Genomic DNA, 22,973 nt, shown 5'->3' on the forward strand with positions numbered 1-22,973 from the left:
CAGACACACAACAAGGAATGGATAGACACACAACCAGGAATGGATGGACACATAATGGGGAATGGATAGACACACAACTGGGAATGGACAGACACACAACAAGGAATGGATAGACACCCAACCAGGAATGTATGGACACATAATGGAGAATGGATGGACACACAACTGGGAATGGATAGACACACAACTGGGAATGGATGGACACACAACCGGGAATGGATAGACACACAACTGGGAATGGATAGACACACAACAAGGAATGGATAGACACACAACTGGGAATGGATAGACACACAACTGGGAATGGATAGACACACAACAAGAAATGGATGGACACACAACGAGGAATGGATAGACACACAACTGGGAATGGATAGACACACAACTGGGAATGGATAGACACACAACTGGGAATGGATAGACACACAACTGGGAATGGATAGACACACAACTGGGAATGGATAGACACACAACTGGGAATGGATAGACACACAACTGGGAATGGATAGACACATAACTGGGAATGGATAGACACACAACGGGAAATGGATAGACACACAACTGGGAATGGATAGACACACAACTGGGAATGGATAGACACACAACCGGGAATGGATAGACACACAATGGGAAATGGATAGACACACAACAAGGAACGGATAGACACACAACTGGGAATGGATAGACACACAACTGGGAATGGATAGACACACAACGAGGACTGGATGGACACAACGGGGAATGGGTGGACACACAACCGGGGAACGGGTGGACACACAACCAGGAATGTATGGACACAACGGGGAATAGGTGGACACACAACCAACGTTATTTCCCTGTTGTTCTTTCACGCCCTACCTATTTCAGACCCGTAACGTCCCTCTCTATTATGGCAAAAGGCTTGAGAACAACGCCCCGCTGGTGTGGCACCGTAGGCCTACGTGGTAATCTGCGTGTGACACAGAGATAAGTGCGGGCGAATACCGGCTGCGTCGCACGCGTGAACGTGAAGTGAGCGCGGCACTGTCGGTGTTTGAAACGGTTAGAAAATGAAAGGAGACTCAGAAGAAGAGGCGATTGAGCTAAATTTGTGGAGGGTGGGGGGCGGTGAAAATTTTATTTAAGAGCATTTTCATCCCACCCCCCCCCCCCCCCCCCAGAATCTATAAAATAAACACAATGACAAGCATCATGTTAGGCATCAGAATGGCTGTTTTGATATGGTGTGCCAAGATCAAATGTAACGCGGAGAATGTGGTTTGCAGGGCCGTACAAATGATGATGGGTCATGACAATGTTTAAGGCCCACTGTTTATGCACTTATGCTGTTGCAACGTGGGGTGAAGGCATCGATGTACAGAGTTATGCTATAGAGGAATGGCATGAAAACTGTTGGTTTATGTATTCATTTAACATTCCATTACCAAAAACGTTCTTCCGTTATCTCGGAACGTAACGTGTTTTATTTTTATAACATTCTTCGTACAACGTGAACAGCCCTTGTCACAGGCCACTTCTGGATGAGGACTTCCCCCTTGCCGTGCGGGTTGTGGAGGTCATTTTACCACGCCGATCCGTGCGAGTATTATGAGGCGGGGGACATAGGAGTAGAGTACAACAGCGTACCGTACTGCTTCTAACAGGCTCGACGTAGCCCACAACACACGACGTTCGGTTCGAAGCACTTGGTCTGTGCGCCCTTCAGTTGCTTGGGTCAACAGTGGGGCTAAGTTTTTGCCCAATCATCGCCAGCTGGATCAAAAACGTAATGAACTGACACCGATGCTCAGCTCCGTGATGACCCATTAAAACACTATCCAGTCTCAACCCTTTGCGTACCATAATATTTGCTTCATATTCTTAGTTCTTTCGGTAAAGTCACGTTGAAGGGAAACAATAAAATAATAAAATATATATAAAACAATACAAATTATCACGACGTTTCGGCCATAACACAAACGGTCGTCATCAGGTGTGTCGGTTTGCATTAATTTATTTATTTTAAAACGGTGTATTTATTTTTAAAAAAACGTCAGCGCCACGCGCAGCGATTTGGCAGTTTATTTAGAAGGACTAGTCCATCTATGTTCTGAAAAGAGGAGGGGGGAGACGAAAAAATTAATGTATGCTGTCTGAAAGCCACTGTAAGCGTGAACAATCAATTAAGACCTTATTTGATAAACCATTTCAGGTCTTAATTGATTCTTCACGCTTACAGTGGCTTTCAGACAGCATACATTAAATTTTCCGTCTCCCCCCTCCTCTTTTCAGAACATAGATGGACTAGTCCTTCTAAATAAACTGCCAAATCGCTGCGCGTGTCGAAACGTCGTGAGAATTTATTTTATTGTTTTATAGATATTTTATTATTTTATTGTTTCCCTTCAACGTGACTTTACCGAAAGAACTAAGAATATGAATTACTGCAGTCACGAAAGCTTCAAATAAAAAATATTTGCTTCATTCATCTTTCTCTGTCTCAACTCACGTCGTCGTCATCGCCCTTGCTGTTGTTGTTGTTGCTGTTGTTGTTTTTTGCCGTTGCCGTTTGTGTTTCTGTGCAGGTTCATCAACGCTCGCCGTCGGGATAGTGCAGCCCATGATTGACCAGTCCAACCGAGCAGGCAAGTGTCCGCTCACTGACTGAGCCATCGCCACAGAGGCACAGGCACACGAACACCCCCCCGAGTTGGTTGCTGCCGTGTCGGCTGTCACGAGAAGTTTGACACCAAAACAACAGCTTACGACTCGTGCCAATTCTAAGTTAGATTTTCCAAAAAGTACGGTGGGGGGGGAGGGGGGTGGAAATAAAAGTCCACTTATTTATTTTCTGACAGTTTTTACGCACGCTCGCCAGGGAGTCGCAACTTCTCGAGGAGCCTGCCGAAATTGTCAGCGCGGCCAGAACTATTTTTGTAAAGATCCAGTGCACAAGCGGCGTGTGAACACAGCACGTGAACACAGCACGTGAACACACAGCACGTGAACACAGCACGTGACACACAGCGCGTGAACACAGCACGTGAACACAGCACGTGAACACAGCACGTGAACACAGCACGTGACACACAGCACGTGAACACAGCACGCGGGTAGATGTTGCGTATGCGATGCGCCACCTTGCCAAGGCTTGCCAGCCACAGCGTCGTTGCCCGTGCAAACTGGCACTGGTGGTGCCATCGTTTTACAAGTTTTACAAGTTGTGAGGGAGGGGGGGGGGGGCTGACAGCGCAATGGGGAGAGGACGTATGATTTCGGAAAGGGGGTCACACCAACAGGCCAGACTATCGCATATGGTAGGTCCGGATGACCTCCGTCGTGGCCATTAAGCCGACGAATCAGTCGAATTATAAAATCTGTGGTAATTCTTGTATAATTATTTAAATCATTCGGGCAGGATCTGCATGTCGTAGGCCTAGCCTAGGACTCCCCATGTATTGAAATTGGCAGAGCGGTTTCGGTGATATTCTCTGAACCACCATACGTATACATACGGATAGATCAAAGGATTATTAAATAGATGTGCTACTCAAGTTACATGTCAGGGCATCAGCCACTGGGTCACGAGCGTTAGTGTTTGAAATGGAATCCCTTCCTGAATACCGTGTGCCGTTCTACAGATTGGACACTATGCAAGATTTGTTCCCTCTACTTGCAAATACTATAGGTTCTCTCTCTCTCTCTCGCATTTCCACTGAAGCTATGCCAATGAAGACTTGGCTTGTGACTAATCGTATGAATGCTCGAATCAAATTAACATGTTGGCCATTCTCAGTCTACTTATGGATGGATGGATGGATTGATTCCTCCCTGATGCCTTGTCGGTCATGGGGGTTTTAGCCGTGTATCACCACGCTGGCCTGAGCAAGTTTGTGAAAGGAAGTGCCCAGGACCGGATCAGATGTCACTCACTATTGATTTGAGCTGTGGCAAGGAATTGAACTGCGGTACTCTAACTACTACGGCACTGTTCCCCCCGTAAGTGATCATAACCATTCATTATTAATGTCACAGATCAACTTTGACATCTAGTTAGTTATTCTGTTAATTTCTATTCAGCCATTGTGGCAATGCTTTGAATTAATATCTGAATGAGCAGGAGTTTGTATGAACTCCTCCTGTTCTGCAGAGTGAGAGTGAGTGGAGTTTGTATAACCTCCTCCTGTTCTGCAGAGTGAGAGTGAGTGGAGTTTGTATGATCTCCTCCTGTTCTGCAGAGTGAGAGTGAGTGGAGTTTGTATGATCTCCTGCTGTTCTGCAGAGTGAGAGTGAGTGGAGTTTCTATGACCTGCTGTTCTGCAGAGCGAGAGTGAGTGGAGTTTGTATGATCTGCTGCTGTTCTGCAGAGTGAGAGTGAGTGGAGTATGTATGACCTCCTCGTGTTCTGCAGAGTGAGAGTGAGTGAGTGGAGTTTGTATGATCTCCTGCTGTTCTGCAGAGTGAGTGGAGTTTGTATGACCTCCTCCTGTTCTGCAGAGTGAGAGTGAGTGGAGTTTGTATGATCTGCTGCTGTTCTGCAGAGTGAGAGTGAGTGGAGTTTGTATGATCTGCTGCTGTTCTGCAGAGTGAGAGTGAGTGGAGTTTGTATGACCTCCTCCTGTTCTGCAGAGTGAGAGTGAGTGAGTGGAGTTTGTATGATCTCCTCCTGTTCTGCAGAGTGAGAGTGAGTGGAGTTTGTATGATCTGCTGCTGTTCTGCAGAGTGAGAGTGAGTGGAGTTTGTATGACCTCCTCGTGTTCTGCAGAGTGAGAGTGAGTGAGTGGTGTTTGTATGATCTCCTGCTGTTCTGCAGGGAGTGGAGTTTGTATGACCTCCTCCTGTTCTGCAGAGTGAGAGTGAGTGAGTGAAGTTTGTATGACCTCCTCCTGTTCTGCAGAGTGAGAGTGAGTGGAGTTTGTATGATCTCCTGCTGTTCTGCAGAGTGAGAGTGAGTGGAGTTTGTATGATCTGCTGCTGTTCTGCAGAGTGAGAGTGAGTGGAGTTTGTATGACCTCCTCCTGTTCTGCAGAGTGAGAGTGAGTGAGTGGAGTTTGTATGATCTCCTGCTGTTCTGCAGAGTGAGTGGAGTTTGTATGGCTTCCTCCTGCTCTGAAGAGTGAGAGTGAGTGAGTGGAGTTTGTATGATATGCTGCTGTTCTGCAGAGTGAGAGTGAGTGGAGTTTGTATGACCTCCTCGTGTTCTGCAGAGTGAGAGTGAGTGAGTGGAGTTTGTATGATCTCCTGCTGTTCTGCAGAGTGAGTGGAGTTTGTATGACCTCCTCCTGTTCTGCAGAGTGAGAGTGAGTGGAGTTTGTATAACCTCCTCCTGTTCTGCAGAGTGAGAGTGAGTGGAGTTTGTATGATCTCCTGTTCTGCAGAGTGAGAGTGAGTGGAGTTTGTATGATCTCCTGCTGTTCTGCAGAGTGAGAGTGAGTGGAGTTTCTATGACCTGCTGTTCTGCAGAGTGAGTGGAGTTTGTATGATCTGCAGCTGTTCTGCAGAGTGAGAGTGAGTGGAGTATGTATGACCTCCTCGTGTTCTGCAGAGTGAGAGTGAGTGAGTGGAGTTTGTATGATCTCCTGCTGTTCTGCAGAGTGAGTGGAGTTTGTATGACCTCCTCCTGTTCTGCAGAGTGAGAGTGAGTGGAGTTTGTATGACCTGCTGTTCTGCAGAGTGAGAGTGAGTGGAGTTTGTATGATCTGCTGCTGTTCTGCAGAGTGAGAGTGAGTGGAGTTTGTATGACCTCTTCCTGTTCTGCAGAGTGAGAGTGAGTGAGTGGAGTTTGTATGATCTCCTCCTGTTCTGCAGAGTGAGAGTGAGTGGAGTTTGTATGATCTGCTGCTGTTCTGCAGAGTGAGAGTGAGTGGAGTTTGTATGACCTCCTCGTGTTCTGCAGAGTGAGAGTGAGTGAGTGGTGTTTGTATGATCTCCTGCTGTTCTGCAGGGAGTGGAGTTTGTATGACCTCCTCCTGTTCTGCAGAGTGAGAGTGAGTGAGTGAAGTTTGTATGACCTCCTCCTGTTCTGCAGAGTGAGAGTGAGTGGAGTTTGTATGATCTCCTGCTGTTCTGCAGAGTGAGAGTGAGTGGAGTTTGTATGATCTGCTGCTGTTCTGCAGAGTGAGAGTGAGTGGAGTTTGTATGACCTCCTCCTGTTCTGCAAAGTGAGAGTGAGTGAGTGGAGTTTGTATGATCTCCTGCTGTTCTGCAGAGTGAGTGGAGTTTGTATGGCCTCCTCCTGCTCTGAAGAGTGAGAGTGAGTGAGTGGAGTTTGTATGATATGCTGCTGTTCTGCAGAGTGAGAGTGAGTGGAGTTTGTATGACCTCCTCGTGTTCTGCAGAGTGAGAGTGAGTGAGTGGAGTTTGTATGATCTCCTGCTGTTCTGCAGAGTGAGTGGAGTTTGTATGACCTCCTCCTGTTCTGCAGAGTGAGAGTGAGTGGAGTTTGTATGATCTGCTGCTGTTCTGCAGAGTGAGAGTGAGTGGAGTTTGTATGACCTCCTCCTGTTCTGCAGAGTGAGAGTGAGTGAGTGGAGTTTGTATGATCTCCTGCTGTTCTGCAGATTGAGAGTGAGTTGAGTTTGTATGATCTGCTGCTGTTCTGCAGAGTGATAGTGAGTGGAGTTTGTATGATCTCCTGCTGTTCTGCAGAGTGAGAGTGAGTGGAGTTTGTATGACCTCCTCCTGTTCTGCAGAGTGAGAGTGAGTGAGTGGAGTTTGTATGATCTCCTGCTGTTCTGCAGAGTGATAGTGAGTGGAGTTTGTATGACCTCCTGTTGTTCTGCAGAGTGAGTGTGAGTGGAGTTTGTATGACCTCCTGTTCTGCAGAGTGATTGTGGCGTTTGTAGATTATCTCCCCCAGTTCTGCATCTGTTTCCTCTAGATTTTCCATCATTCCTCCTCCCGCAGTTAAACACAAACACAAGTGCAAACTGGAATTGATTTAATAAATATCCCAGTGGCTAAAAAAAAGTACCGGACGATTACTCATTCGGGATTACACGCAGCAGCAGCGGCAGCAACAGCAAAATCGCTCTCCCTACCACGGACAACTTTGGCAGGAAAAGTCTTGAGACACGTGAGTGTGGCTTTGAAGTGAACACCTCGATATGCGTACGTTCGATATCTCGAACTTTGGATTTGTGACCATTGCTTTAAGCAGAGGAAGGACCTAACAGAGAATGGGTTGACGACAGCGGAAGAGATTGGGTGTCAGTGTGATGTGGTGCACTACTTGAGCGTAATACAAAGCAGAGAGAGAGAAAAGTGGAAATGACAAATGATGGAATGTGCAGTGGACACCTAACGGGGCCACGTGTCCATGAATCGTGGTGATGATGATGATATAATTACTTTAAACGAAAGGCTAAATATAAAGTATGATCAAGTATAAAATACAATATAAGTGTACGACGCTACAGGAAGGCATAATACAGAGTGGTTTTTGGGGGGTTAGATCGTGTAAATATACATGTGTCGTTAAACCCACTGACCACCCGACACAGCCAATTACTAAGGTTTGTCACGTAAACAAACTTTACATAAACCGTATTAACTTCACATCTCTATTTACGCGATCTACCACCCCCCCCCCCACTCACCCATAAAAAATAACCCTGTACTATGGATTATATTGGTCGCGTCAGCCTGCTTGTTAAGCCGAGGTTTTGCAGTCCATGAAGGAGTCGTGGTAGCTGTGTTCTGATTTAGATCTGGAGCGATGGGATAGCTTCGTGGGTAGACGCTGCTGGGTTGAGATGCCGGCAGTGGCTCAGGGAGGCCTTCATCCAGCAGTGGATTGGTGCGAAAGAATCCTAAATACATGGCTGATGATATTATTGACCCCATGCACAACACCGCAGGTGTTCTCTCTCAAGCGAGAATGTTCACAGCTGCCAGTGAGTTGAAGGATTTCGAATTTTTAATCCGACTTGGGGGGGTTGGCTCAACCCATCATCCTCTGCCTCCAGCGGAGGTGGGGGGAGGGTCGATAAATTGGGTACCACTTTGTTTTGGAAGTCAACAGCGATTTGCCTTCACAAAAATGAACTGAAATAAAATATAATTATATGAGCAGTCTCCAACCCTTATACATCGCTCTCTGGCCTATGTGCAGTGTAGGAAGGCCATTGTCCGAAACGTCGCCTTATACAGGGACTCCTCTGCTTACGAACGTTCGACTTTCAGAGATGCGAAAAACCTGTCCGTATGTCATGTAGATGCTACATGAAGAACCAGTGGCATCTACATCTACAGAACGTGAAGAACCAGTGGCATCTACATCTGCAGAACGTGAAGAACCAGTGGCATCTACATCTGCAGAACTTAAATAACTAGTGGCATCTACATCTACAGAATGTGAAGAACCAGTGGCATCTACATCTGCAAAACTTAAATAACCAGTGGCATCTACATCTGCAGAACGTGAAGAACCAGTGGCATCTACATCTACAGAACGTGAAGAACCAGTGGCACCTACAGCTGCAGAACGTGAAGAACCAGTGGCATCTACATCTGTAGAACATGAAGAACCAGTGGCATCTACACCTGCAGAACGTGAAGAACCAGTGACATCTATATCTGCAGAACTTGAAGAACCAGTGGCATCTACATCTACAGAACGTGAAGAACCAGTGGCATCTACATCTACAGAACGTGAAGAACCAGTGGCATCTACATCTACAGAACGTGAAGAACCAGTAGCATCTACATCTGCAGAACTTAAATAACTAGTGGCATCTACATCTGCAGAACGTGAAGAACCAGTAGCATCTACATCTGTAGAACGTGAAGAACCAGTGGCATCTACATCTGCAGAACGTGAAGAACCAGTGGCATCTACATCTACAAAACTTAAGTAACTAGTGGCATCTACATCTGCAGAACGTGAAGAACCAGTAGCATCTACATCTGCAGAACGTGAAGAACCAGTGGCATCTACATCTACAGAACGTGAAGAACCAGTGGCATCTACAGCTGCAGAACGTGAAGAACCAGTGGCATCTACATCTGTAGAACATGAAGAACCAGTGGCATCTACACCTGCAGAACGTGAAGAACCAGTGACATCTATATCTGCAGAACTTGAAAAACCAGTGGCATCTACATCTACAGAACGTGAAGAACCAGTGGCATCTACATCTACAGAACGTGAAGAACCAGTGGCATCTACATCTACAGAACGTGAAGAACCAGTAGCATCTACATCTGCAGAACGTGAAGAACCAGTGGCATCTACATCTGCAGAATTTAAAGAACCAGTGGCATCTACATCTACAGAACTTGAAGAACCAGTGGCATCTACATCTGCAGAACATGAAGAACCAGTGGCATCTACATCTGCAGAATTTAAAGAACCAGTGGCATCTACGTCTACAGAACTTGAAGAACCAGTGGCATCTACATCTGCAGAACATGAAGAACCAGTGGCATCTACATCTGCAGAATTTAAAGAACCAGTGGCATCTACATCTACAGAACTTGAAGAACCAGTGGCATCTACATCTGCAGAATTTAAAGAACCAGTGGCATCTACATCTACAGAACTTGAAGAACCAGTGGCATCTACATCTACAGAACTTAAAGAACCAGTGGCATCTACATCTGCAGAACTTAAAGAACCAGTGGCATCTACATCTGCAGAACTTAAAGAACCAGTGGCATCTACATCTGCAGGAGATTATACAACTTTTAAAGCGCATTCCCCGTGTTTAGTGTACACGCCGTACAACACGTTTGGAGTAAAGTTACGAACAGAGACCTCTGGAACGAAACTCGTTCGTAAGTCGAGGAGTCCTCGTTGTATATAAAAAGTCACTGCCAAAGCACAATCACCAAATTCTAAGTTCTCTCTCCCTGTGTGGACGTGGGAGGGGTGCGGGTTCCACCGACCACTGCTCCACCCTCTATGCTCCACGCTCATCCCCGTCCAGAGGAATGTGGAATTTCCACCGCCGTGCAAGCACGTGACTCTTGACGTCTTACGGCCTCTGTTGCCGCCATGTTGGGTAAGTAGGTTCCGCTGTTTTGAACGAGCGTTTGCAGCCATGTTGGGTGAGTAGTTTCAGCCATCTTGGGTGAGTAATTTGCCGCCATTATTGGGGGAGGATTTTTTTGCCTTGAGGGCCGTTTTCACAGTAGCAGTCAAAGTAATCGACTCAGCAAAGGTCCTGTGAAACGATTCCAGAGACGAGCCATAGCATCAGATTAAAATTTACGATTCCCAATTTTGTATGTCAGTAATCGAAGAATCGATTACTGTTTGTATTTTGCAGGCGAGGTAACAAAAGCGACCCGCGCAAAAACTCCTCCTCGACACGATTGTTCTCTACATAGTACAGCGTAATTAATTAACACAATTAATGAACACTTTACCTCATAATTTACCTCATGATTATCGTATTTTAGCTTAAGTCGAGTTTTTTTAAAATTTTGTTTTGTTTTTGTTGTTCACTGGTGGGGTGGGGTGGGGATTGCTCAATATTGGTGACGACCTCGAGCAGAGAGACGGGGTAAGGGTCAGCGTGACTTGGCTGAAGGGAGGGGATACGTGAGGGGTACGTGAGGGATACATGAGGGGGATACGTGAGGGGATACGTGAGGGGGATACGTGAGGGGATACGTGAGGGGGATACGTGGGGGGATACGTGAGGGGGATACGTGAGGGGATACGTGAGGGGGATACGTGGGGGGATACGTGAGGGGGATACGTGAGGGGATACGTGAGAGGGATATGTGAGGGATACGTGAGGGGGATACGTGAGGGGGATACGTGAGGGATACGTGAGGGGATACGTGAGGGGGATACGTGGGGGGATACGTGAAGGGGATACGTGGGGGGATACGTGAGGGGGATACGTGAGGGGATACGTGAGGGGATACGTGAAGGGGATACGTGAGGGGATACGTGAGGGATACGTGAGAGGGATACGTGAGGGGATACGTGGGGGGGATACGTGAGGGGGATACGTGAGGGGATACGTGAGAGGGATACGTGAGGGGATACGTGAGAGGGATACGTGAGGGGATACGTGAGGGGGATATGTGAGGGGATACGTGAGGGGATACGTGAGGGGATACGTGAGGGGATACGTGAGGGGGATACGTGAGGGGGATATGTGAGGGGATACGTGAGAGATACGTGAGGGGATACATGAGGGGGATGCGTGAGGGATACGTGAGAGGGATACGTGAGGGGGATACGTGAGGGGATACGTGAGGGGGATACGTGAGGGGATACGTGAGGGGATACGTGAGGGGGATACGTGAAGGGATACGTGAGGGGATACGTGAGGGATACGTGAAGGGATACGTGAGAGGGATACGTGAGGGGATACGTGAGGGATATGTGAGGGGATACGTGAGGGGTACATGAGGGGGATACGTGAGGGGATACGTGAGGGGATACGTGAGGGGATACGTGAGGGATACGTGAAGGGATACGTGAGGGGATACGTGAGGGGATACGTGAGGGATACATGAGGGGTACGTGAGGGCGATACGTGAAGGGATACGTGAGGGGGATACGTGAGGGGGATACGTGAGGGGATACGTGAGGGGGATACGTGAGGGGATACATGAGAGGGATACGTGAGGGGATACGTGAGGGATACGTGAGAGGGATACGTGAGGGGATACGTGAGGGATACGTGAGAGGGATACGTGAGAGGGATACGTGAGGGAATACGTGAGAGGGATACGTGAGGGGATACGTGAGGGGATACGTGAGGGGATACGTGAGGGATACGTGAGGGGGATACGTGAGGGATACGTGAGGGGATATGTGAGAGGGATACGTGAGGGGGATACGTGAGGGGATACGTGAGAGGATACGTGAGGGGATACGTGAGGGGATACGTGAGGGGGGTACGTGAGGGGATACGTGAGGGGATACGTGAGGGGGGTACGTGAGGGGGATACGTGAGGGGATACGTGAGGAGGATATGTGAGGGGATACGTGAGGGGGATACGTGAGGGGGATACGTGAGGACGTGTGACCAACAGCACAAAGGCGGTGAGGAGGAGGAAGAGGGCGATGTTGGTGATGTCGTGTAAAATGATGAGTGATGTGGAAGATGATCACAACGCGTGGTGGTGATGGCGTAAGACGGCGCTGCGGGTGTAGATGTTGGTGTTGGTGAGTGACGGTGAAGTGGAGGTGATGATGGTGTGGAGGTGATTGTGATGTGTGGGTGTGATAGTTTGAGTGTTGTTCGTGTGTGTGGAGGGGGGTGGGTGATGGTGTGGAGGTGATTGTGATGTGTGGGTGTGATAGTTTGAGTGTTGTTCATGTGTGTGGAGGGTGGGGGGTGATGGTGTGGAGGTGATTGTGATGTGTGGGTGTGATAGTTTGAGTGTTGTTCGTGTGTGTGGAGGGGGGTGGGTGGTGGTGTGGAGGTGATTGTGATGTGTGGGTGTGATAGTTTGAGTGTTGTTCGTGTGTGTGAAGGGGTGATGGTGTGGAGGTGATTGTGATGTGTGGGTGTGATAGTTTGAGTGTTGTTCGTGTGTGTGGAGGGTGGGGGGTGATGGTGTGGAGGTGATTGTGATGTGTGTGTGATAGTTTGAGTGTTGTTCGTGTGTGTGGAGGGGTGGGTGATGGTGTGGAGGTGATTGTGATGTGTGGGTGTGATAGTTTGAGTGTTGTTCGTGTGTGTGGAGGGTGGGGGGGGTGATGCAGCGTAAGGGGTGTGAGAGATAGTGTGATAATGGGGGGAATGATGTGAGTGATAATGTGATAGTTGTGGTGTAATGGTGTACATGACGATGATATGGAAATGATGATGTGGTGGTGTAAGTGTTGCGAGGGATGGTGGGAGTCATGGTTCGAGTGATAGTGGAGTAGGTGACGGGAGTGATTGTGTAAGACTTGATGTTGTGAGCAGTGCCGTGATGATGTGAATGGTGATGGGAGAAATGCTGCGAATATTGGTAGTGAGTGATGTTGGAAGGGGCACTGCGGAGGTGAGATGTTAACTACCTCGCCAGGTATACAGAAAGTCGTGGGTTCGATCCCGACCCTGACGACGCCTGCTGTGTATTTGGAGTTTGCGGTGTCTCTGTGTGGTGATATGTTAACTACCTCGCCAGGTGTACAGGAAGTCGTGGGTTCGATCCCGACCCTGACAATGCCTGCTGTGTATTTGGAGTTTGCGGTGTCTCTCTCTCTCCCCGTGGTCACGTAGATTTTTCTCCGGCTCCGGCTTTCCCTCCACATTTATATAATCAACGTGCGTTTAGAGTATTTGGCTGCTATACATTTCCACGTGAATGAGCCACTTTGTTGAGCTATAATTTGTGGCCAGGTCGCTTCTGAAAAAGACAGCTCGGTGGGATTTACCTTGTTAAATAAATACTGTATAGTAATTTACCGTCTATTGGAACCCCACTTCTCTGCTTTCTCTATGTGCTGTGAAGAAGGGCCATTGCCTGAAACGTCACCAGTAAATATACCCTTTCTTTTTAAGGTGACAGTCCTCTTGACGAATATGTTGAAGTTTATTCGTGACACCACTGCCAATGCAGCAGCGTCGCCGCCACGTACATTTTAGACCGATATCATTAGACTTGGCTCACCGTCTCCGCTGTGTGCAGGAATGCTCCAAGAGGAAGCGGGCCGGGGTGAGTGTGGGAGTGAGGAGCGGACGCAGGCCCTGCTGGTGAGCGACTGCCTGCCGTGCGGAGGGTGTCCGTCGGCGGGTGAGCGCGTGCTCATGGCTCAGCGGAATACCAAGCAGCTGATGGACGTGCTGCACCCGCCAGAGGTGACGATGCGCCGGGGGAAACCACGACTACATTCGCACAACTGTAAACACACACTCGGTCACCTGCGCAGCCACGAACACTACAACAACAGCAGCCGCCGTTCGCCACCAAGCGGCGGCGATGTCACCACCGCGTCCTGCGCCAGGCCGGGTGCACGTTGAGGACGCGTGAAGTGTCGAAGGCTCGCTGACGGGAGCTCACGGAACAGACCCAGGTGGTACCGTGGGTTGACTGACTGAGGCGATTGGTAGACGCACCACCAGCTGCGTGCCGCCTACCGTACCCAAACTCGCTGCATTTTAGCCGCCCCTCTCGCTCCGCTCGTCGTTCCCGCTCGTCGTTGTGAGCGTCGCTCCTCCGCCCTCCGTTGTTGTTGGAGGGCGACCGCCTCCAACCGCCCGGCTACAAATACATCCGCGTGTGTACGTACGGTGACGTGCGCAAAGACAAATACCCCACCCGTGGCGTTGACGGGCCTTTGGGGCGAGCGCCGTGAAGACCGGCACGGCGCGCGAGGCAAACGTTTACCACGCACCGCACCGGGGCGCTCGTTCTAAGAGTCGGCCGAGGGGAGGCCCGGGACCGGTTCGCGTCTGTCATCACCGAGGTTGGCCGTGAGCGAGAATCGATCCCGGGTCATGGGGGGGGGCCTCGTCGACGCGGTGCGTGAACCGCCGCGCCGCCGCTCGCCGCTACGCCGACCCGCACGCGCCCCAAACGCGACCGCCGCCTACGCCGCCGCCCCGTGGACTCGCGAGCGCCGAAGGCCGCGTCGGCCGAGTGGCTGGCGTGGCTGGCGGCGCTGCGTGGACGCGGCGGAGAAGGCACGCAGACTCACGGAGCTTCCTGCACGGCCTGGGTGAGGGGCCCTCGATCGCAACTCGCACGGACACACCCCCTCACTCACTCACTCACACCTCCTCACTCACTCATACTCACTCACTCACACCTCCTCACTCACTCACTCACACTCACTCACACCTCCTCACTCACACACACTCACACCCCCTCACTCACACCCCCTCACTCACTCACACTCACATCTCCTCACTCACACTCACTCACACTCACACCTCCTCACTCACACCTCCTCACTCACACCCCCTCACTCACTCACTCACACACTCACACCCCCTCACTCACACACTCACACCTCCTCACTCACACCCCCTCACTCACACCTCCTCACTCACTCACTCACACCTCCTCACTCACTCACACCTCCTCACTCACTCACTCACACCTCCTCACTCACACCTCCTCACTCACACCCCCTCACTCACACACTCACACCTCCTCACACACTCACACCTCCTCACTCACTCACACTCACACCCCCTCACTCACACCCCCTCACTCACACCTCCTCACTCACACCTCCTCACTCACTCACTCACACCTCCTCACTCACACCTCCTCATTCACACCTCCTCACTCACACCTCCTCACTCACACCCCCTCACTCACACCCCCTCACTCACATCCCCTCACTCACACCCCCTCACTCACACCCCCTCACTCACACCTCCTCACTCACACCCCCTCACTCACACCTCCTCACTCACACTCCCTCACTCACACCCCCTCACTCACACCTCCTCACTCACACCTCCTCACTCACACCCCCTCACTCACACTCCCTCACTCACATCCCCTCACACTCCCTCACTCACACCTCCTCACTCACACTCCCTCACTCACATTCCCTCACACTCCCTCACTCACACCTCCTCACTCACACTCCCTCACTCACATCCCCTCACACTCCCTCACTCACACCTCCTCACTCACACTCCCTCACTCACACCTCCTCACTCACACCCCTTCACTCACACCTCCTCACTCACACCTCCTCACTCACACCCTCACTCACACCTCCTCACTCACACTGGCTCACTCATACCTCCTCCTCCAAACACGGCGAGTTGAGTTGATGCCAAAGAGCTCCATTTTGGTCTCATCTGATCACAACACTTTCACCCAGTTGTCCTCTGAATCATTCAGATGTTCATTGGCAAACTTCAGACGGTCATGTATATGTGCTTCTTGAGCAGGGGGACCTTGCGGGCGCTGCAGGATTTCAGTCCTTCACGGCGTAATGTGTTACCAATTGTTTTCTTGGTGACTATGATCCCAGCTGCCTTGAGATCATTGACAAGATCCTCCCGTGTAGTTCTGGGCTGATTCCTCACCGTTCTTATGATCATTGAAACTCCACGAGGTGAGAACTTGCATGGAGCCCCAGGTCGAGGGAGTTTGACAGTTCTTTTGTGTTTTTCCATTTGCGAATAATCTCACCAACTGTTGTCACCTTCTCACCAAGCTGCTTGGCAATGGTCTTGTAGCCCATTCCAGCCTTGTGTAGGTCTACAATCTTGTCCCTGACATCCTTGGAGAGCTCTTTGGTCTTGGCCATGGTGGAGAGTTTGGAATCTGATTGATTGATTGCTTCTGTGGACAGGTGTCTTTTATACAGGTAACAAGCTGAGATTAGGAGCACTTCTTTTAAGAGTGTGCTCCTAATCTCAGCTCGTTACCTGTATAAAAGACACCTGGGAGCCAGAAATCTTTCTAATTGAGAGGGGTCAAATACTTATTTCCTTCATTAAAATGCAAATCAATTTATAACATTTTTGACATGCGTTTTTATGGATTTTTTGGTGTTATTCTGTCTCTCACTGTTCAAATTAACCTACCATTGCAATTATAGACTGATCATTTTTTTGTCAGTGGGCAAACGTACAAAATCAGCAGGGGATCAAATACTTTTTTCCCTCACTGTAAGTGGATGAGTGGGTGGGTGAGCAGGTGGGTGAGTGGTGGGTGAGTGGGTGGGTGAGTTAGTGGGTGAGCGGGTGGGCGAGTGAGTAGTTGAGTGGGTGTGCGGGTGTGTGAGTGAGTGGGTGAGCGGGTGGGTGAGCGGGTGGGCGAGTGAGTAGTTGAGTGGGTGAGCGGGTGGGTGAGTGGGTAAGTGAGTGAGCCTCACCTGCAGCATGGGTGGACAGCAGCTCGGCCGTCACCAGCGAGTGAGTGAAGTGCAAGAGGGACGACGTGAACTCCTCCTCCTCCGCAGCTGCCCACCGTGCACACGAGGCCACCGCGGGGTTCACCGCGGGGTTCACCGCGGGGTTCACCGCGTTCTACTAAAGCAAACTAAAACTGCCTTTTATTTGACCAGGCAAGGCCCCGGTGAGTTGCTGTGCAGCGCTGTTTTAGAAGCGACCCGGCCACCGCAAATGACAGCCCCACGAAGTGGGCCGCTGTCGTCGCCGCGTCAAGAAGCGTGAACAACAATAATGTTGCATCGGAGGGGATGGTGCTCGTAACGTTACAAAAAAGGGCAGAATGAAAGTTCTCGATTTGAAGCTTTCGTGACTGCAAGGATCCACGCTCTTTGGTTCTATTCGGTAAAGTCACGTAGGTAAAAAAATTTAAACACAAATCACGACGTTTCAGGCCACAACACAAGCGGCCTTCATCAGGTGACAGTCTGGTCCCTTCAGCTGATGAAGGCCGCTTGTGTTGTGGCCGAAACGTCGTGATTTTTGTTGTTTTAATTTTTTACCTACGTGACTTTACCGAATAGAACCAAAGAGTACAGAATGAAAGTGTTAATCTTTTTTAAAAAAATACATTTTTTTGGAAGTGTTGCATTCACAAATTTGGCTCAAAATTTTTTTTGTTATTCATGGCAACCCATTTTTCTAACCATCCATCCGTTTGGCGTTAAAAACCATTTAACGCTACTGCTACCTCACACCTCCAATGTGCACGGTTGGTTACGTACAATGCGAAATACGTTCAACATACACACATACCCTCTTGTGTCCATCTAATTCATTGACTGAAGTGTAAGTGTGATTATAAATGCATTCTTTGTTAAGTAAAAATAAACACAATTTTAATAATTTTAATCAGAATGTCTTACTGACTGGCAATCATTACATACTTTATTAAAATCGATTTTTTTAAATTTGTTCATTCATGCACCATTATGATTTTGTTGAGATCTCTGCTCCACATCTTAAACCACACATTTCTAACTTAATCCCCTTGTACTGCCGGTGTGCACAGAGGAGTGGAGGGATGGGGGGATTAAAATAACGTGCCCATTATTTCATCTGCTCCACCGCCGGGGGCAGCGGTGGTGGTGGTGCCCGGCACCAGCTGCAGCTGCAGGGTGACAGCCGCTCACTCAGCCAGCCACTCACTCAACCAGCCACTCACCCAGCCACTCACCCAGCCGCTCACCCAGCCACTCACCCTGCCACTCACCCAGCCACTCACCTACCCACTCACCCAGCCAGCCACTCACCCAGCCACTCACCCAGCCACTCACCCAGCCAGCCACTCATCCAGCCACTCACCCACCCACTTACCCACTCACCCACCCACCTACTCACCCACTCATCCACCCACCCACTCACCCACCAACTCACCCACCCACTCACCCACCAACCCACTCACCCACCAACCCACCCACCTACTCACCCACCCACTCACCCACCCACTCACCCACCCACCCACTCACTCACCAACCCACTCACCCACCCAACTACTCACCCACCCACTCACCCACCCACCCACTCACTCACCAACCCACTCACCCACCCAACTACTCACCCACCCACTCACCCACCCACCCACTCACTCACCCACCAAACCACTCACCCACCCACCTACTCACCCACTCATGGGTGAGTGGGTGGGTGGGTGAGTGGGTGGCTGCGTGGGTGAGTGAGTGAGGCGTGGATGGGTGGGTGGTTTGGTGAGCGGGTGGGTGGGTGGGTGAGTGAGTGGGTGGGTGAGTGAGTGGGTAGGGAGTGAGTAGGTGGGTGGGTGGGTGAGTGAGTGGGTGTGTGAGTGAGTGAGTTGGTGGGTGGGTGAGTGAGTGGGTGGTGGTGATGCTGCCGCTGACGATGGTGACAATAATGATGTTGATTATGAGTTTCTCACACCATCAGCTTCAGCAGAATCATCAGCATCATCATCAGAATCATCAGCATCATCAGCATCATCATCAGCTTCATCATCAGCATCATCATCGGCTTCAGCAGAATCATCATCATCAGCATTATCGGCATCTTCATCGTCATCATCGTCATCACCGTCACTGCGGTGGTGGTGGTGGTGGTGACGGTGTTTGTGAGCTGACTGTCACCATGGTGACGGTGGTGGTGGTGACGGTGATGGTGAGCTGACTGTCACCATGGTGACGGTGGTGGTGACTGTCACCATGGTGACGGTGATGGTGAGCTGTCTGTCACCATGGTGACGGTGGTGGTGGTGACGGTGATGGTAAGCTGACTGTCACCATGGTGATGGTGGTGACGGTGGTGGTGGTGAGCTGACTGTCACCATGGTGACGGTGGTAGTGAGCTGACTGTCACCATGCTGATGGTGAGCTGACGGTGATGGTGAGCTGACTGTCACCATGGTGATGGTGAGCTGACGGTGATGGTGAGCTGACTGTCACCATGGTGGTGGTGAGCTGACTGTCACCATGGTGACGGTGGTGGTGAGCTGACTGTCACCATGGTGGTGGTGAGCTCACCATCACCATGGTGACGGTGGTGGTGAGCTGCTGATCGTCTTCATGCCTTCAATGTCTCCCCCAGCTCCTCCACGACTTCCACCCCAAGAAGAAGCAGAAGACCAAAGGCGTCTACAAGGTGAGTGGCTGGTGAGCGAGCCGCTGGTTAGCAGGTGAGCGGGTGGGTGAATGGGTGGGTGGGTGAGAGGGGTGAGCGGGTGGGTGAGTGGGCAGGCGGGCGAGGAGGTGGGTAGATGAGCGGGCGAGCGAGCCGCGGGTGAGCGGGTGAGGAGGCGAGTGAGCGGGTGAGCAGGTGAGCTAAGTGGGTCTCATGGTGATGGTGGTGGTGGTGATGATGATGGCGGCAATGATGATGGCTGCAGTGGGTCTCATGGTGGTGGTGGTGATGGTGGTGGCGGCGATGATGATGGCTGTAGTGGGTCTCATGGTGGTGGTGATGATGATCATTTCACTGCTTCCCTCCCTCCCCTCCCTCCCCACATAGACGAAGAGCAGGCAGCCGCTGTGCACCAGCCAGATCTTCGCGCAGGACGAGCACACGGCTCAGACGGAGCTCTTCTCTGCCAAGTTTGAGCTGGCGCGGAGCAGCGCTGCCAAGCGCAGGATGTCACTCAAACCCGTGTGGGTGCCCGCACGCTCACCCACCCACTCACTCGCTCACCCACTCACTCACTCACCCACTCACTCACCCGCCCACTCACTCACTCACCCACTCACTCACTCAATCACCCACTCACTCACCCGCCCACCCACTCACTCACTCACCCACCCACCCACTCACTCACCGACTCACTCACCCACTCACTCACCCACTCACCCACTCACTCACCCACTCAACCACCCACTCACTCACTCACCCACCCACCCACTCACCCACTCACTCACCCACTCACTCACTCACTCACCCACCCACCCACCCACTCACTCACCTACTCACTCACCCACTCACTCACCCACTCACCCACTCACTCACCCACCCACCCACTCAACCACCCACTCACTCACTCACCCACCCACCCACTCACCCACTCACTCACCCACTCACTCGCCCACTCACCCACAAACTCACCCACCCACTCATCCACTCACTCACCCGCCCACCCTGACGTCGCGTGTGCGTGCGTGCGTGTGTGTGCGTATGTCTACGTGCGTGTGTGTGAGTGTGTGTCTGCGTGTGTGTGTGTGTCTGCGTGCGTGCGTGTGTCTGTGCATGTGTGTGTCTGCGTGCGTGTGTGTGTCTGTGCATGTGTGTGCGTGTGTGTGTCTGCGTGCGTGTGTCTGTGCATGTGTGTGTGTCTGCGTGCGTATGCGTGCATGTGTGTGTCTGCGTGCGTATGCGTGCATGTGTGTGTCTGTGCATGTGTGTGCATGTGTGTGTCTGTGCATGTGTGTGCGTCTGCGTGCGTGCGTGTGTGTGTTTGTGCATGTGTGTGTGTCTGCGTGCGTGTGTGTGTGTCTGCGTGCGTGTGTGTGTGTCTGCGTGTGTGTGTGTGTGTCTGCGTGCGTGTGTGTGACTGTGTGTGTGTGCTGCGCTCTTTTCAGGTTGGGGACAAATCTCTTCCAGAAGAATCCCAAGCACGTGTCGGTGCTGTCGGAGAGGTGAGCACCTCGCACCGCTGATGGTGATGATGGTGATGATGGTGATGGTGTTGATGGTGTTGATGATGGTGTTGATGGTGTTGTTGATGATGATGATGGTGTTGTTTATGGTGTTGATGGTGTTGATGGTGGTGTTGATGTTGTTGATGTTATTGATGGTGTTGTTGATGTTGATGTTATTGATGGTGTTGTTGATGTTGTTGATGTTGTTGCAGCAGTATCAGCTACGAGAAGCCGCTGTCACCTGTCCAGGTGGCAGCGCTCAGGGCGGAGAGAATCGCTAAGGAGAAGAAGGTGAGAGGGGGGGTGGGGGGGAGAGTGGGGGGAGAGTGGGGGGGGGGAGTGGAGGGAGAGTGGGGGGAGAGTGGGGCGAGGGTGGGTGACTGAGTGCGTGGGTGAGTGGTGGGTGGATGGGTGAACATGCAAACACACATGACTCTGATAATAACAATATGATGCATTGTCTTCAATAACAATGTAACTATAGCGATATGATGCATTGTCTTTAATAACAATGTAACCGTAAAAATAGTATGCATTGTCTTCAATAACAATGTAACTATAACACTAGGATGCATTGTCTTTAATAACAATGTAACTGTAACAATATGATGCATTGTCTTTAATAACAATGTAACCGTAAAAAGAGTATGCATTGTCTTCAACAACACTGTAACTATAACAATAGGATACATTGTCTTTAATAACAATGTAACTGTAACAATAGGATGCATTGTCTTCAATAACAATGTAACTATATCTTCTTTGGTTCTTTCGGTAAAGTCACGTAGAATGATAATAAAATAATAAATTGATAAATTGTAACTATAACAATATGATACATTGTCTTTAATAACAATGTAACCATAACAATAGGATACATTGTCTTTGATAACAACGTAACTATAACAATGTGATGCATTGTCTTCAATAACAATATAACTATAACGATATGATGCATTGTCTTTAATACCAATGTAACCGTAAAAATAGTATGCATTGTCTTCAATAACAATGTAACTATAACAATATGATACATTGTCTTTAATAACAATGTAACTATAACAACAGGATGCATTGTCTTTAATAACAATGTAACTATAACAACAGGATGCATTGTCTTTAATAACAATGTAACTGTAACAATAGGATGCATTGTCTTTAATAACAATGAACCATAAAAATAGGATGCATTGTCTTTAATAACAATGTAACTATAACAATATGATACATTGTCTTTGATAACAATGTAACCATAAAAACAGGATGCATTGCCTTTAATAACAATGTAACTATATCTTCTTTGGTTCATTCGGTAAAGTCACGTAGAATGAGAATAAAATAATAAATTGATAAATTGTAACTATAACAATATGTTTACATTGTCTTCAATAACAATGTAACCATAACAATATGATACATTGTCTTTAATAACAATGTAACCATAACAATATGATACATTGTCTTTAATAACAATGTAACCATAACAATAGGATGCATTGTCTTTGATAACAATGTAGTTATAACAACAGGATGCATTGTCTTTAATAACAATGTAACTATAACAATATGATGCATTGTCTTTAATAACAATATAACTATAACAATATGATGCATTGTCTTTAATAACAATGTAACTATAACAACGGGATGCATTGTCTTTAATAACAATGTAGCTTTGATTTAAAGCTTTCGTGACTGCAGTAATTCATATTCTTAGTTTTTTCGGTAAAGTCACGTTGAAGAGAAAAAACAAAACAACAAAATATATATAAAACAATAAAAAATTCTCACGACGTTTCGACCATAACTCAAACGGTCATCATCAGGTGTGTCGGTTTGCATAAATTTATTTCGAAAACGGCATATTTATTTATTTATATAAAATAACGTTTGCGTCACGCGCAACGATTGGCTGTTTGCCAGGACTAGTCCATCTATTTTTTGAAAAGAGGAGGGGGGAGACGAAATTTGTTTTTATGTATGCTGTCTGAAAGCCACTGTAAGCGTGAACAATCAATCAAGAACTGAAATGATTTATCAAATCTTTCCAATGATTGCTAAGATAGAATCCATCTTC

The 22,973-nt window shown here is 49.2% G+C and overlaps 1 protein-coding gene across 1 annotated transcript in view; it reads left to right on the forward strand.

The window, feature by feature from the left end:
* LOC142908622 (uncharacterized) overlaps positions 1-22,973 on the forward strand; it is a 77,723-nt gene that overhangs the window by 8,870 nt on the left and 45,880 nt on the right. The window contains exons 2-8 of the mRNA XM_076059390.1: positions 868-931; positions 2,565-2,624; positions 13,570-13,739; positions 19,359-19,412; positions 19,779-19,915; positions 20,837-20,893; positions 21,109-21,187. Coding sequence (XP_075915505.1) covers positions 868-931; positions 2,565-2,624; positions 13,570-13,739; positions 19,359-19,412; positions 19,779-19,915; positions 20,837-20,893; positions 21,109-21,187 — 621 coding nt within the window. The remainder of the gene's footprint in view (positions 1-867; positions 932-2,564; positions 2,625-13,569; positions 13,740-19,358; positions 19,413-19,778; positions 19,916-20,836; positions 20,894-21,108; positions 21,188-22,973) is intronic.

The sequence above is a fragment of the Petromyzon marinus genome, unplaced genomic scaffold (assembly GCF_048934315.1).
Source record: "Petromyzon marinus isolate PM22_M1 ecotype Great Lakes invasive population unplaced genomic scaffold, UKy_Petmar_22M1.pri1.0 PM_G_Scaffold_10, whole genome shotgun sequence".
Taxonomy (NCBI): Eukaryota; Metazoa; Chordata; class Hyperoartia; order Petromyzontiformes; family Petromyzontidae; genus Petromyzon; species Petromyzon marinus.